Below are 17,477 nucleotides of genomic sequence, written 5' to 3' on the forward strand. Positions count from 1 at the left end.
GAGGCCAGCCTGGTTTACATAGAAAGTTCCAGGATAGCCATGGCTACATAGAGAAACCTTGTCTTGAAAATACCAGATAGATAGAAAGATAGATAGATAGATAGATAGATAGATAGATAGATAGATAGATAGATAGATAGAAAATTTGAGTCACTAAAGTAATGTTGAACACTGCTGTACTTGTTAGATGCATAATGAATGGAGTTTTTCTAAGTCAAAGGCAAGGATTGTTGCTTTGCTGCATGAGGCCTTTTATTTGGTATAATTCTACTTGTCTATTATTATTTTTATTTCCTTATTTTTTTTAATGTCCTGTTCAAAAATGTCCTTGCCCATCCCAAAGTCCTGACGTTTTTTTCTAGTTGTTTCATAGTTTCAGGTCTTAGACTTAAATGTTTAGTAGATGTTGAGTTAGTTTTGGGGACCTGTAAGAGGTAGACACCTTTTTTTATACATGTGGACACCTAGTTTTCACAAAATCATTTATTGAAAATGCTGTCTTGTTTCTTGTGCATGTTCATTGCATCTTTATCAAAAGCCAGTTGGCAATAGAAGCACATATCGGCTTTTCTAAGATATTTATTCTGTTCTTCTGGTTTGTGTGTCACGTTTTATGACAGTACCTTGGCATTATGATTTCTATAGCTTTGTGTATTTTGAAGTCAGGTAGTACAATATTTTCCTGCTTTGTTCTTTTTACAGAAGATCATCTTGACTATTTCAATTTTCAAATAGCCTATCTGAAATAATGTTTTTGCTTGCTTGCTTGTTTGTTTGTTTGAATGATTCTATCTTTGCTTTGCCCATGACAAAACAAAATTGTCAGTCTGGGAAACCCAAAAGTAAATCAAAACAACAGAAGCTGTTTACAAGAACAATGACTCTTCCTGAGATGAACCACTCTGACTTAGCGGGCTGTTGTAGAGGACAGGTTCTTAAGACAAAAGTCATCTAAAGTCAAGCGGAGTCTCTATCTGATTTAGGACTTTGGAGTTTCACACTCTAAAGAGGTGAAAAGAAAAAAAAATGAAGGAATAATATCTACACACACAAGTTTGAAGCAATAAATGCCATTTAAAAATATAGTTCACATACTATATACTATATATATGCAATAACAGCATTTTTTAATTCATAAGTGTGCTGAATTATAAGAAGGCACCCCTAACTCTTACAGTGACTTTTGTAGTCTTGTATCATATGAAAATTGGTTCTATATCGATCTCCTCCTGAATTATTTCATTTATAATTTAGAACTTTGTCCTAAAAATTTATTTGAAGCTGTCAAAGTTGTAATTACTTTATGGCACTTGAAAGGGAATGATGTTCTTTGCTTTGTGAGTTAAGAAAAAAGAAAAGGATAATTGTGTGTGCCCATACTATTAACAGTAATTGTAACAGCAATTACATTATCGTTGTGATTTTCCAGCCTTACAGTTGGGAGCTATTTTTAGATTCAGTACTGGGGATTAAACGTAGAGTCTTGCAGTGCTAGACAAACGCTCTAACACTAAACTACATTCACAGCCTGTAGGGGCCTCCAAATGCTGAATGAATTTTCTTATCTCTGAAATCAAGGCATATACTTAAATAGTTGGTTCAAAGAATATATAGAAATATATAACAGATTATCAGAAATACAGATTTTTTTTCTTTTAGAATCAGGAAACATTATTCCAAGTGGTTTATCTAAAATAATATGCATATGTCATTAAAAGTCGCTGTGATTTCACTGCTAGCATGGCCAGCCCATGAAGTGACCACAGTGAGCAGTCCATCTACTATGAAATGCTCCTTTTGGCCCTTTACAAGTCAGCTCAGATGTTTGCTCTTTCTCTGGGCCATCCTGACTGCTTTCAACATGAAGGCTCTCCCGTCCTTTGAATTCCTGTGTCTTTCACATATCGTTGATATATGGTCTTGAAATAATAAGCATAAAGATGCATATGCACATCCTGCACTTCAAATGTAAGCCTCTAAAGACTGAGAGATTGTATTGCACACCTTTCTTATCCCCCTTATCCTCCAACATGGTGTTTTCCATTTGAATTTACTTAATAACCATTGTGTGACAGCTTGTTAAACTGAGGGGAATCGCGTCTGGAGAGGAGGTGTTCTGTCAGGGGACCTGGTTCAGTTCCCAGCATCCACATAGTGGCTCACAGCCATCCCCAACTCCAGCTCCGGGGGTGCCCCTTTCTGACTTCTGCAGGCACAAGGCACACATGTGGTACACATATATACATACAGGCAAGGCATCCATAGACCTAAAATAAAATAATGTCTAAAACAAAAAAATGTATAGAATAAACTATAGTCTGTTGAATACAAATGAGATGAGTCAGAAAAAGGTACTAAAGTCCTACAGAGAGGTGGATCGTTGAATCAGATGGTCCACTCCATTCCAGTATGCTCTATTTATACCTTCACCACCAAAGGTAAGGATGGAGTAACTCCTGGTGAGAAGTCTCACGCAAGAGGGTAAATATGTCCAGTTCTTAGGAATGGGATTGTTCTATTTATCTTTTGAGATAGTGTTTCTCTGTGTAACCACCTCAACTGTCCTGGAACTTAATTTGTAGACCATGCTGGCCTTGAACTCACAGAGATCTGCTTGCCTCTGTCTCCCAAGTGCTAGGACTAAAAGTGTGTGCCACCACTGCCCAGCTAAATGAGGTTATTTTCAAAAGAGACAAATGGGTACTCAGCAGCAGCACACAGAACCCTAAAGGGCCTGAGAAGGCACACACACTTTATACTTACTGAATTGTACTCACCAGCGTCCTCAGCCACAATAAAAGACTCAGGTGTCCGTTCAGGGAGTGGAGGAGGAATTTCATCATCTATCCTCGGAGAAGTTGCTGTCCAAATAACAAAAATATAATCACAATTTGTTGGTGATAACAAAGGTGATCTTTAGATTCCAATATAATCCTAAATATAAATTTAACAGATTTGTATTTGCTTACTCTAAGAAAAAATAAATTTGTCTTTAGGTAAAAGCTTTACTTGTTCTTTGAAATTTTTTTTTACTGGGTTTAAAGGTTTGAATGTCTCCAAATATTTCGATAAAGTCACTATTAGGATGATTTGGAATGTTCTCTAACTCTTTCCTTTTGTTTCCTATAGAATTCCTAATAGGATATTTTCATCAGCTAAACATTCATTTACACAGAAGGCAAAAAATAATCCTTTTTCTATTCTATACAGAATCAATATGGATGCTTATTACAGAAAAAGGAAGTGTTCATCAAAAAAGAAGGAGAAAATTTGGGGAATGGAAGTGAACTAGAGATCTAGGGCAAGCTCAAAAGCCTACAGGTTTTTCTGTTTAGTAAAAAAAAAAAAAAAAATCAGAATTTTTGCAGTAATATATGAAACTACCACCAGGAGGCAGACATGTCAATTTCTCTACAATATGAAAATAACTGATGTTTTTGATGATCTGAGAAGTTTAAAGCATAATGGTTATTTATAAAAAGAAAGCATCAGATGGTGAGGTCTCTCAGTGTGTGAAGGCACTTGCTACTGAGCCTGACAGCTGAGTGCAGTCCCCAGAACCCACGTGGCAGAAGTAGAAAACTCACTCTGGCAAGCTGTTCTCTGATCTAGACATAGACACACACACACACACACACACACACACACACACACACACACACAGAGCACACCCACTCACATACACGTTAATAAAGAAACAAAATTCTTTAAATTTTAAATATAATCAAACTGTAAAAGAATTAGGTCAAAAGAAGAACTCTCTCAGATCCAGATTAAAAAAAAATTGCAACAAATGATTTACTCATCTACCAAATTTGCTAGGTTTTCATAGTACATACTTATCAAAAATTCAAAGTCATCCTTGTTTATTTAAAGAATTTGATGCCAGCATGGGTTACATGAGACCCTTTCTGAAAAAAACCAAAACAAGAAAAGCAAACAACAATAAAAACCCAAAACAAGCAAATAAAACTTGGGCCTGGGGAAATGATTGTTTACTGTGAAGATGAGCACCCGAGTTCAGATCCCCAGCATCCACAGAAAAAGCCCGAGTGGCCAAGTGGCCTTTGTGCCTGTAAGGCCAGCACTGGAGGAGAAGGGGCGGAGACTAGGGCTTGCTTCCCCAGCCTGGGGTAGGGCAGTGAGAGGCAAGCTCTGAGTTCAGGGAGACATCCTAAGATCATAAGGCAGAGAGTGACAGAGCAATTCCCCTGAGGTCTTCACTTCACCTCCACATGTGTGTACCTACAAACATACACATAAACGTGCCACACAGAGAAGGAAAGAGAGAACTAAGCCCCGCACTTGAGAGTCTGGGGCAGTGAGTTCTAGTTGGCTTTGGTAGGAAGATCCTATCTAAATCAAGAAAAGGGGAAAGAAAGGAACATGGACTGGGGCTATCCCTCCACGACAGAGCTCTTGTCTGACTTGCTAGACTCAAGTCCCATGACTTCAAAAAGAGGGAAAAGGAAACAGCAATCAATAATGTTATATAGCAAACGTTTTCTGTGCTTTTTAACTCAATGCTCCTTATGGATTACCTGGCGAAATGCCCAAGCAAATTAAACCTGCTCTTTGCTTCCTTTATCTTGTACGTCAGATTATTAGGGTCTGGGCTGGAGGTTCCACTTAAACGCCTGCCTGACATGCATGAGGCGCTAGGTCCCATCCACTTCATTAAAAAGAAGAGAAGGGCAAAGAAAAAAATGAGCACAGAATCTCTTAATAGTATGTTCACGACTACTTTCTGACTACTCAGTCAAAACAGTATGTTTGGTATGTAAGAATCTAGAATTATAAGAGATAAATAGGAAAATTGTATTAAAAGATTTAAAAAGTCACACAATACTAAGCAAATATTCTCATCTGCTAAGATGAGAAAAGTGCAGGAAACTAGATCCTACCCTCCCCACTTGTACAGGAAAAGAATTCAATGCTTAGCAATGTGTTCAACTCATTACAGGCATGTAGGAAGAGGCCGCTTGTTCGTCCCGGGTGCCCAGAACCAAAATAACCACACAGAAACTATATTAATTAAAACACTGCTTGGCCCATTAGCTCTAGCTTCTTATTGGCTTACTCCAACATCTTAATTTAACCCATTTCTATTAATGTGTATATCACCACGAGGTTGTAGCCTACCAGCAAATTTTCAGCATGTCTATCTCCAGCAGCGGCCCCATGGCGTCTCTCCAACTCTGCCTTCCTCCTCCCATGCTATAGGCCAAGCCAGTTCTTTAATCATTAACCAATAAAAGCAATACAGGCACATAAGTGTGTATCAAATATTTCTAGGTGCCGGTGCAGTGCTGTTGACCAGTTTGCCCTCTGTACTTGGGAAGCTGTTTCTGTTAAAGGTAAATTGTGGGCTGTTGATAAACAAGTCTGGAATGAGGTTGGCCATGTTAGAAGCCTTCCCTTTGGCATAGATAGACCCCCAGATCTGGCTGCTTAATTGCTGCTGTCTTCAATTTAGTACACCATCAGAACACACTAGAACTTATTTCTTTGTGGAGGAAAAGAAAGAAGGAAAAGAAGCAGAGAAAGAGAAGGGTTAGGGTAAGAAGAAACCAAAATATTTAATGGAAACAGGCAAGTTCCAAAACGTTACACAAATTTTAGAACATAGCCTACCTTCTATAGCTGTCTGTTGGTTTAATGGTGGGGATGACCTGGTCAGAGGGTTTGCTGCTAAAGATTCGTGTGAGTTGCAATAAGAAAGGGAGGTTGTAGAAGAGGCTGGCAACCGAGTACAAGGAAAAGAGGCTCGGTCTCGCTTCTCAGGCAGATTAAAAGACCTCTTAGAATCTGCACTGTTTGGAGGTGATGGTGGAAAAAACGGGTCTTCTACTAACGACATGCAAGAATGCACTCTAAAAGGCTTGGGGCTGGGCTGTGGTACACAAGGGACATCACATGTCGGGTGCTCAGAGGCACACGGCAGCGAATAATTGAGTTCCTCTGAAGAAACATGGACCACTCTTTGCGCCTGCAGCTCCACGAGACAAGGCTCAGGCAGCTGAGATTCCAAGAATGAAGAACCATCTTCCATGTCCAACTCGTTTGTTTTTCTGGGCTGAATCAATTCAAAGGGAGTTGACTTGGTCCGTGTCACTGGCCCCTTCGAACTGTGACACCTGCCTGCTGTGTTTATAGGCGGAGCATCAGGACACGATCCACACAACATGGAGCCAAAGTCCAGACTTTGGTATTTCTGAAGGGGATCTCCCGCTACTGGAGAGGCCTTTGCCAGCCTTTCCCTGGTTAAAGCCTTGCTGTTACACCCACAGTTTAGCTCTAAGAAGTCAAAAGAGGGGCTCGATTTAGCCGAACGCAAACCAAACTCTTCCTCGGCTCTTATTTCAAAAGTCCTATCAAAAGAAGAGGCGTCTGCGCTTTTCACTTCAAGCCTTTGTCTTGTCGGGTTTGCATCTTTCGTGGCGCTGAAACAGAAGGAGAAAATGATGATGCCACACCGTAAAGGGGTCTCTTCTAAGTAGCACAGCAATGCAGGCATGAGATTTCATCCCTTAGTTATAATTAGTCAACATTTAGATAATGCTAAATTGACTCACTTTTTTGGTAAATCCGGAGGACAAGAGTCAGCTTGTATAGTGAGATTTTGTTCAGGAACTGAAAATCCTGCTTCGATCTTCAAGAGAAAGGTCAGAGCTTTGTGTTTGATTGGTTGGTTTTGTTTTTTAACGAAGCAATGTCAAGAAACTATTTTAATATTTGAAGGCTAGTAAGTGATAACTCCCAACAATCCCCCCACAACACACACACACACAGAAGGCACAGGGACCATCATGGAAAAGGGGAGAGAAAAATCAGGGAGTTAGTTCTGAACTCAGTGTATCCTGGACATAAGACCAATACATTCATGAAATCAAGCCAGCAGTCGACATTCCAGAATGGAAGTGGAGCATGGGCTCGATAAGACCCACCCGGGGCTGAGTCACTGAGTCAGCTGATGACTTCTAGGGACAGGACAGTCAGGCTTATTCAGGAGGTGACCCCTTGCTCCAGCGGCCAGCCCCATGCCCATGCGTACATGAGCAACACAAATTAGAGTTGGTGGGCTATTTTTTTTTTTTTATAAAAGAGGACATGAAGTTAAGAAGAGGTAGAGAAATAGGTGGTAGTTCTGGGAAGAATTAGGGGGAGAAATAGGGGTAAACATGATCAAAATATATTGCGATAAATTCTTAGAGAATTAACAAAAATGTTGTATTAAATATAAAGCAGCATTATTTAGCTTAGATGAGTTAGCATGAAATAAATAACATTTTGTTTTAAAAAGAAAGATTCCGATTGAACAGCCTAACTTTACATTTTAAGGAACTAAGTGTCTGTGTGTGTGTGTGTGTGTGTGTGACTAAAATCAATCTCAAACTTTGCAAGGACATATTAAAGATTAGAGCAGAGATAATGAAATAGAGAACAAGAAAAACTGGAAAAACTGAACAAATTCAAAAGATCAACAAAGTTGATCAAACTTTAGTTACATTAAAGAAAAAAAATTCACCAGGTGGTGGTGGCACATGCCTTTAATCCCAGCACTCTGGAGACAGAAGCAGGAGGATCTCTGTGAGTTCGAGGCCAATCTGGTCTAGAACGTGAGTTCCAGGACAGCCAGGGCTACAACGAAACACTGTCTCAAACAAAACAAAACAAACAAAAAACCTTGAAGTATTAATCAAAAGTGAAAATGCAGGGACTGAATAGATAGCACATTTGGTAAAGTACTTATGCTCAGTTCTCAGAACAGGCCCTTCAAGAAAATGAAAAAAGTGGCAGGGTCTAACACAGCTGTAATCCCTGTACTAGAGAGGTGGAGGCAAAGCACCCCCGAGCTTCCTGGTAGTCAACCTATCCTAACCAGTGACTCCAAAGTCCCAGGGCGGTACTCGATCTCAAAAACCCAGGCTGATGACTCCTGAAGACTGACACCCACAGCTGACCTCTGGCCTCGTATGTATACATGCTCACATAGCTACACATGTATCCTCACACGCAAGATGAAAATGTGGACGTTACAACCAATCTCGTGGAAACAAAAAGATTTAAAATACTATGAACAATTGCATGGGAGTCCCACATATGTTGATTGTATGCTAACAAATGGAACAACCTAGATAAGATGGTTAAGAGATGTCCACTCTACCAAACTGGTTAACGGAGAAACAGAAAATCTAAGTAGAACTCAACTAATAAGGCGATTGAATCAAGAATGGAAACTAAAGCATCTCTGGGTTCAGTCCCCAGAACTAGGCAGGGAAAGCAGGGGACAGATAAACATTAGCAAGAATATAGAAGAAGGGCCCATTTATGTACTGTTGGTGGAAATGTAAAAGTATTATGAAAAATCAGTGTGGAGGTCCCTCAAAAAATTAAAAACAGAACTACCATATAATTTATCAGTTTAACTTCTGACATTTCTGGAGAAATGAAATCTATATAGTGTACTCAAATGTGGCATATTCACAAGAGACAAGTTATGAAGTCAAACTAAGTATCCATCCATAGATGAATGGGTACAGAAATGTAGTATATATTCACATGCTACTGCATTAGTGTTATAAGGGAATACTATTATCCCCTTTAAAAAGAAGGAAATAATGGCCTTGGAGAGGACCTGTGTTTAGACCCCCAGCAATCACATAAAAGCTGGTATGATGGACCTGTAACCCCGGTATTGAAGGCAAGACACAGGTAGATCCAGGGGAGAGAGAGCTTGCTGACCAGTCAATCTAATCAAAATAAAGAGCTCTGATGTCACTGGGGAAGACATCCTGAAGCTCTGGCCTCTACATGCATCTGCACTGGTAAGTGCACATACATATGTGCACACCTATTACACACACAGTGAAAGGCATGGTGACACAGTCTTGTAATTTTAGCTACTTAGGAGGCTGAGGCAAGAGATCATAAGTTCAGGGCCAATCTGGACAACTTAGCAAAACTCTGTCTCAAAAAGTTGAAAACCAGAGCTGATGATATAGCTCATTGCTAAAGCAATTGTCTGACATTCACAAGGCCCTATGTTCAATTCCAAGTACTATTTTAAGACACAGTAAGTGGGTGGAGGGTCAAGAAAGATGACTCATTGGTTAAGAGCACTGACTGCTCTTCCAGAAGTTCTGAGTTCAAGTCCCAGTAACCACATGGTGGCTCTCAACCATCTTTAGTGGGATCTGGTGCCCTCTTCTGGAATAAATTCATACATGCAGGTAGAGCACTCATACATAAAATAAATAAATCTGGAAAGAAAAATCATAAGGATATTTTGTTATTTTTGACACTATGAATGAACCTAGAGGACAGTGTGCTAAGTAAAATGAGCAAACATGGAAAGACAAATATTGCATAATTCCTATATAGACTCTAAGGGAATCCAAATTCATAGACACATAGAGTAGAACCGTAACTACCAGACACTAGCAGGGGGAGGTTTCAAGGCAATGTTGGTCAATAGATACAAAATTTCAACTAGATAAAAAGATACAGGGTATCACTATGTAGCCCTGGCTAGCCTGGAACTCCCAAGCTGGCCTCCAAACTCACAGAGATCTGCTTTCCTCTGTCTCTGGGATTGAAGATATGTATCACCACACCGGGCTCAATTAAAAAAACATTTTTTTTGTGGGATGTATGCTATAAAGTAAGACAGATGAGACCTGTAAAAACATTCACCTATGAATTTATAAACTTAACTTGCTTATAATTGCCTAAAACTTGGGATCAAAACACAAGCTTAATTAAATTAAATTAAATTCAGCTTCTAAATTTAGCTGAAATTTATATGTAATAAGCTAACCAAGGTGTGAATTTTGTAAGCTAAACTACCCTAAATGAGTTTGTCCTCCACAAGAGATTCTGACATAGCCCTATGAAATCCTGACATTCCAATTCAGTTGTGACTATACATAAGCCCTACAAACAATCTGAGATGCTTTGGCTAAAAATGTATGAAAAATAATATGTAATGTCAGCATTACCTCTCTTCCAGAGTGTTCGTCTCCAATAATAACCATATGCCTCTTAAATAGCTCTATCACCGCACTGTTGACCAGTTCGTACTGTTCCTGAGGAGCATCCCAAGCCAGGCAAGTGAAGAAAATAAACATATCAGGTGAGTTACAGAAACAATTCAAAATAGGAACAGCTATCAACACACGTTACTAAACTCAGTAACGGTGCTTTATGTTGTGTGACTCATACACTTTTAGGCTACGAGAAATACTTATTTTACATAACTTTAGCTAACATGCAAGGATTTTATGCCGTGTTTCTTTCATATTCTAACCCTACTTTTTACTTTTATCTCTCTGTTTTCTTCCCTAGCATTTTTTACTTACACGTTATCCTAAATGTATCTTGAGTGAATCACCTTCATTTATGGAAAAAAAAATCATGTAATGGGTAGCATATGAACTGATAGCTTCAATATGTATTTGCCAATGACCTTCACAATTGCTCTATGAAGTAGGAAGGCTATTATACCTGTTGACAGTCAGTTTGTCCAAGGCCATTCAGAAGTAATTCCTGCATGTGGCTTACAAACTGAGTCTTCTGACTTAGCTTAGTGTATTTAGATCAAGATGCTGAAATTGTGTCCTAGTAAAGATACCAAAGAAAAGTAAACCACTGAATAAAAGTTGGAAATCTGTGGTTATAACAGGATTCAATTCAAAAAGAGAAAGGAGCCCTCTCTCCTACCATGTAAGACAAGGTTTATGACTTGTAATACTTGTAATGCTTCTCTGACCTTTCTCCTTCCTGGAGCACTTCCTCTAATACTTACACAATCTCATACAAGTAAAGGGCGTTTTCAAAAGATTTTTTTTTTAGCAGAACAGTGTAGCATCTATATCACCCAGCATAGTCATTGAATGCTATAATTTTTAAAAGACAGAAAATGTAACCAGCAATTGTAGTTCGCTTCTCCAAACCCTGCACTCAGGAAGTTGAGACAGAAGGACTGTTGCAACCTCAAGCCCCGTCGGGCCTCAGTGTTAAATTCTAAATCACACTGGGGTATGAGGTAAGACTATCAGAGAAAGAGAGAGACAGAGAGAGGGAGAGAGAGAGAGAGAGAGAGAGAGAGAGAGAGAGAGAGAGAGAGGGAGGGAGAGAGAGGAAAAGATAGAGACAGAGACTGAGTGAGAACAGGACCCAAACAGGAACCATCGTCTGGCTAGGCTGCCATTTGCAGAGTCGGAAGAATCAGTACAGCCGTTAGATTTGTTTAGCTAGGTATTAACAATGCTGAAATACGAAAGCCTCTTCACTTCCCTTCAAACTCCTAAAACTAGGCCAGACCAGGATGAGATCTTCTGAGATGGGATATGCTTATTATTTAACACTGCAGTTCATGTAACAAGGCTGCATGCTTCCTGGTGTCTCTGTGTATTTCTGCGTTCGTTGCTTTCCTTTCAAGCCTGATAGCTAAGCCAGCTAAGGCTTCCTTCTATTTCACATAAACTTTCCCCTCATGGGTTGAATATAGAAAACACCTACGGACAACACATGAAAAATTATTTTTTCCACAATCTGTTCATGGAAAACCTGTGTGGGCCAAACAGATACTTCTGTATTAATAGCTCTTATTTTTTTTCCTTCATTCACAACTTGTATACTAAAATATCTAAGCTGCCACTTTGAACTACTTTATACCAAACTTGTGTGCAAGTTCATTTGTAAGGGACTTGAAATACTTCAAGGTCTTTCTACTTAAAGACTATTCTAAGAAAACGGATATACAAGAATGCCTTACTCATAATCAATATCAATAAAAGCTTGAATGCATGAATGAATTAATGAGTGGATAAATACTAAGTTCCATCTTAAAAATATATAAATGTATAAAGTTGAGAGCAGTTATTGGTGTATAAATGTGAAATTAACACTACAGGCAATGAGAGACTTGGGTTTAGAAGAAAAAGGAAGAATATTCCTAGCATAAAGTGTGGGCAGTCTATCGTGGGTTCAGTGACTGCAGGACATAATACAGGCTAGTTGTAATTCTGTTTTTAAAGCTTGCCTATAGACAAGGGAGCTATAGAGAAATGGTAACAGTGACAATCAATATGTAACAGACCTGTCCTAATTTTATTTTTCATTGCTTCCTAACATAGAAATTATATCATTTCTTGAAGTGAAAATGAGAAGTCCCTGATTTTTTTGTGGCTTCATAGATGGATTTGTAACTACAAAATTTCAAATTAATTTATGATCCACAACATCGGCTAATTCTTTCTAATAAATTAAACTCATTGAATTTTTTTCAATTTCCTTGTAAACAAGAAATAATATTATAGACAATAAAATATGGGGAATGAAAATAATCTGACCGGGACAAGGGCTACAAGAAACGCTGGGAAATTCAGAGTTAGAGAAAAACACATAGTAAATTTGTCTCATCCTTGTCCACACAGCAGATTTCGGATGTCACAGACAGGCAGCAGGATACAGACACACATTGTCATCCGTTCACCGTAGTCCTCTTACCTGAGTTTGAACTAGCGAAGGCCTCTGTGTTCGCATTTCCTGGATTAAACTAAAAACACTGAAGTTCTCAGGAACTATCTGTCAAGTCAAAGAGAAAAATATTTTACTTATTTTTATTTTTTTGCTCACAAATCATGCCACTTTCTCATAGTATTGTACTCCTGTGACACTTATTCTTCTAGGAGAGAATAACACCAAGAATCCCTTTTTTCCTCTCTCCTTTCTACCCTCTCTTTGTTTCTTTCTTTTTGACAGGGTTTCATTTAGCCCAAGTTGGCCTTCACCTTGCTGTGTAGCCAAGAATGACCTTCAACAACTTCTATCTACCCAATGCTAGGATTACAGGTATGTGCCACCACGCCACGTTCCAGGTTTACACAGCTTAGACAGATCACCTGTGAAGCATTATTATCCAACCACTCTACCAAGGAAACTATATCCCTAGCCCCAAGAATGCACTACAAAACAGATGTTTTTATTTTATGTGCATGAGTGTTTGCATACAAATGCACCACTTGGGCGCAGAAGAGGCCATTGGATCCCTTGGACCTAGAGCTACTGATGATTGTGAACTGACATGTGGTTGCTGAGAATCAAACTTCTGCAAGAGCAGCAAGCACTCTGAACTACCCCGAGCCATTACCTCCGGCCCCAAAAATGCATTATGAAAGCCAATACTTCTTATAACTTTCACCTTGGTTTACAGCAGTGCTCTCCATCTTCCTAATACTGTGACCTTTTAATACATGTTGTGGTGATCCCCAAAGATAAAATTACTTTCATTGCTACTTCATAATTGTAATTTTGCTGCTATTATGAATTATAATGTAAATATCTGTGTTTTCTGATGTTCTTGGTCAACCCCTGTAAAAGGGTCATTTGACTCCAAAGAGTCTGTGACCCACAGGCTGAGAACCACTGAGTTAGATGCTATCCCTGGAAAAGACTGATTAATATGATTTTGAACAATTTTACATGATGGATAAAATATCTAATACCACAAAAATAAGGCTCAATAGATAAGTCATCTGAGATTTTATGAAATAAAAGAAATTAGAAAATCTAAAGCTCATATTTTAAACGTTTCAATTCCAAACAGACATAAAAACTGACATCTAGGGACCGGTGAGATAACTCAGCAGCCAAGAGCACTGGCTCCTCCAGAGAACCCAGATTCCATTCCCAGTACCTATTTGGCAGCTCACAACTGTCTGTAGCTATAGTTCCAAGGATCTGATGCTTTCTTCTGGCCTCTGTGGGCGCCAGGCATTTATACAGGCAGGTATAATACCCATGGACATAATGTTTAAATTTTTTCTAATTGGTCAAGTATGGTGGTGTACCCCCACTCTCTTCTTTTGTTTGTTTTATTTTCTCTTTAGCTTTGGTGCCTGTCCTGGAACTAGCTCTTGTAGACCAGGCTGGCCTCAAACTCACAGAGATCCGCCCACCTCTGCCTCTTGAGCACTGGGATTAAAGGTGTACACTGCCACTGCACAGCTAAGTCAGATTTCTTGAGTCTGAGGCCAGCCTGGTCCACAAAGCTAGTTCCAGGACACCCAGGGCTACACAGTAAAACTCTGTCTTGGAAAAAAAAATTCCCTAGTGTTGGAGAGATAGCTTGGTTGGTAAAGGGCAGGCCATGTAAGCAGGAGGACCTGAATTCAAATCCCCAGCATCCGCATGAAAGCCACGCAGGTCTGAAATTCCAGTGCCCAGGGAGACAAGTGGGTCCCTGGAGCCCATTGGCTAGACAGCCTATCAAAATTAAGATTCAGTAGAGACCATGTCTCAAAAAAATAAGATAGGTAAATATTGAGAGACCCCGATACGAATCTCTATCCTCCATCTGCACATCCACACACACATATGCAATCTATACACACATTCGTGCACACATTCATGCAAACACACACTCTGATTTTTAGACAATAGCACAAAGTCTGACCATGATAAGGCAAATGAGTCTCTAAAGCAGCCTGGATAAAGAAAGGGGAAATAAACAATCCAGGGCAGTTCTCACACTTCAGCGTTTCTCAGCATCACCCAGAGAGCTTGTTGGCCCACACCCTCCAAACTTCCCAGATTCATCAGTGGGGCAGGAATCCATAATTTGTTTCTAGCAAATTCTCAGAGAATTGTACTTTGAATTGTACTAGAGAATTTCTAGCAATTCCTAGAGAATTGTACTTTGTCGCATTGGAGATCAAACCTAAGGCCTCCTGTCGTAAGACTAAGTCCACTGTTATTAGACTCCACCCTCTCCTCCGGGACCATGCTTTACGAATCACCAACTTAGGAACTAATTTAATCATAAAACAGAGTGGATTTACAAATAATCCACTCCATAAAACAAGATGAGTTGTAAAGATGTTCTGAAAGCAGGGAGATGCGTGCAGTAGGAAACTTGGAAGTGCTTGCTGGGAAACTCACCCCGTCCTTCAGCAGCATCCGTGTATAATCAATAGCACAGATGACACCTGTCCTCCCACAGCCGGCGCTGAAACAGAAGAGCACGGTAGCGTGTGTGCTTGTGGAGAGAGGTAACTGACAACAGCTGGGAAGTTCCTTAGTCAATTTGAGGAGGGAGAAAATGAAACTTCTCAAGTCCTGCCACGTCCCAGGACATGTTTGTCATGCCACAGTGGACCTCAGACGGGTATTGGCATATTCTCAATAGAGTCCCCAACACCATTGTTCATAACTTTAAAAGAAATGTCAGGTTCTGCAGATTGTCTCCGGGAGTAAAGATCCATGCTACCTTTGCCTAATAACCTGAGTTTGCTCCCCAGATCCCGTATGGTGGAAGGAGACAACCAAAGAAGGGGCTCCCCAAGGTTGTGTTTGGGTCTCCTCACGTAGGCTGTGACGATATGTACGCACACAACACATGTGGAAAGAAGTGAATCTAATGCACCAGTTGAATTTATACTAAATTGCTTCAGTTATTGGCTTTTTTCTTTGAATTGCACCCTCGCCAGAGTCTCATTTTGTTTGTTCTCAGTGGAGAGTTCATTCAGGGCATCTCACCTGCAATGAACGCAGATGGGAACGCAGTCATCTTCTTGGTAACAACGGATATCCCAGACGAGCTCAAGGATGGGGTCTATAGATGAAGGCACATCGTGGTCTGGCCAGTTCTTATAATGAAACTGGTAAACAATTCTGGTTTTCTATTAAAAAAAAAACAGCCAGAATAAAAGGAGAATTCGAGGTTAGGATTCCACCTCACTCTATCCTTTTTTTTCTTGCAGTTTAATCTGCTTTCTTATATATAGTTCTCAAGCCTTATAAAAATAATTGAAATTAATATGAGAATGTTTTTCATTGTCTTATCCTTAACAACCTCGCCCACACAAGAGGAGGAAGATATAAAAATAGTCCAAACCAAATATTCCTCAAATTAGCGTGTCTCAAACAGGGCACAGACATGTTGGTATATTGGATCCCCTTGCCTTTCACAAGGCAGAGTAGAGTCTAAGGCATTATCAGCTGTAGTGTTGGTCCCTAATGTCTAACCACTGTTCACATTAGCTTTACTCAGACTACCAATATCACTTTTATGTGTGCCATGGTGTGAAGCAGATTGGGGGAGAATGTTTTATACGAAGGCTTACTCAAGACATCAAAGGCTCTAATTCTTCCCATCACTGTACGCCCAGCCCGAGTCACACACATACATGTTTACCCGTCTCATCTCAGCAGGCTCTCAACTTTATCATCCCTGTTCTATACTTACATTATTGAGCTTGGCTTTCAGAGTCCTGATTATATAATCAGATTTCTTTTTCTCAGCTTCCTAAGGAGAAGATTAAATTATTAGCAGTTTCAAAGGCATGCTTTCTAAAAAGTAGATCCCGGAGGCTTTGCTTAGCCATAAAAGAAATGCATCATACTCACACAGAATATAGAAAAAGGGCCAAACTGCAGCTGTGTCTCTCCTGGCTCAGCCCAATAGCGCTCACACTTTTTCTGTTGCATAAAACAGAAGGTAATGGTTTCCCTCCATATAGTGAAATCTCTCCTGCAAGATGAAACCCACTCCCTGGTCCAGAAGAGGCTCTGTGTCCTTCATTTTAGGCTATGCACAGCTAACCCTCTTAGACTTCAACTCCAGCAATGTGATTGGGAATCTCCAAAGGATAAAAAAACAGATATTAAAGGATGCTTGAATTATAGACTTCCTAGGAATCTGAAAAAGTAGAAATAGTGATTGTTGACCTAGTTTCAACATCTCAAGAACCCTGAAATTGTTGCCTGTGACAGTTGCACCAGTCAAGTGCCAAATTCTCTCGGCTGTGACTACAACTCCCATCTCAGAATGGCCACAGTAGACCAGAACAGCCAGTCACATGCTTCGGGTTATTTTGCTGTCCACACATTTAAAAATGAAAATAAAAGGTGAAATGCATTTTAGCCCAATAGGCCAAAGTATTTAACATGTAATCAAGATACATATGTGCTTGCCTTGCTATTTTTATAAACTCTAAAATCCTATATATACTTTATACATATATAAGTAGAATGCTAAATTTTCACTGGAAATATTTTTACTTATAGTAAATCAAATTTAAGTTTGAAAAAAATTTCACATACTGCCAAATAAAGCTTTCAGCAGCTGAAGTGAAAGTTCACTTTTCGTTTTACACCAATTAAAACAAAACTATTGAGTTCTTCAGCCGTGCAATCCCTGGCAGTGCTTAGTGGCTACCTGTGGCCGGGATGCTGTTTGGGGCAGCACAGGGTGCGTCTCCAATGGGCAGTTACAACATCTGACTATCAGAAGGGAAATGGTATTCTTTTCTCCTTTACTTCCTTTCTTCCTTCCTTAACTTTACAGCATGGGAGCTACTGGGGAAATGGATAAAAGGGGTTCTTGGGAGTGAAACCCCCTATGGATCATGTAGTTATTCCCAAAGTGAAAATTAGAAAAATGGCATCGTTTTTCCCAGGCACACTTCAAG

At 39.7% G+C, this 17,477-nt stretch overlaps 1 protein-coding gene across 6 annotated transcripts in view; it reads right to left on the reverse strand.

Moving 5' to 3' along the window:
* Ptpn22 (protein tyrosine phosphatase non-receptor type 22) overlaps window positions 1-17,477 on the reverse strand; it is a 53,448-nt gene that overhangs the window by 18,542 nt on the left and 17,429 nt on the right. For 5 of the 6 annotated variants that reach the window (XM_048442267.3, XM_048442264.3, XM_048442266.3 and 2 more), the window contains 9 exons: window positions 16,414-16,485; window positions 16,253-16,312; window positions 15,544-15,686; window positions 14,947-15,013; window positions 12,514-12,591; window positions 10,002-10,088; window positions 6,576-6,652; window positions 5,635-6,443; window positions 2,778-2,861 (listed from right to left, as the gene is read on the reverse strand). In XM_048442267.3, the coding sequence (XP_048298224.3) occupies window positions 2,778-2,861; window positions 5,635-6,443; window positions 6,576-6,652; window positions 10,002-10,088; window positions 12,514-12,591; window positions 14,947-15,013; window positions 15,544-15,686; window positions 16,253-16,312; window positions 16,414-16,485 (1,477 nt within the window). Of the gene's footprint in view, window positions 1-2,763; window positions 2,862-5,634; window positions 6,444-6,575; window positions 6,653-10,001; window positions 10,089-12,513; window positions 12,592-14,946; window positions 15,014-15,543; window positions 15,687-16,252; window positions 16,313-16,413; window positions 16,486-17,477 lie in introns of all 6 variants that reach the window. The other variant, XR_007233646.3, reaches the window with a different exon arrangement.

The sequence above is a fragment of the Myodes glareolus genome, chromosome 17 (assembly GCF_982192425.1).
Source record: "Myodes glareolus chromosome 17, mMyoGla1.1, whole genome shotgun sequence".
Taxonomy (NCBI): Eukaryota; Metazoa; Chordata; class Mammalia; order Rodentia; family Cricetidae; genus Myodes; species Myodes glareolus.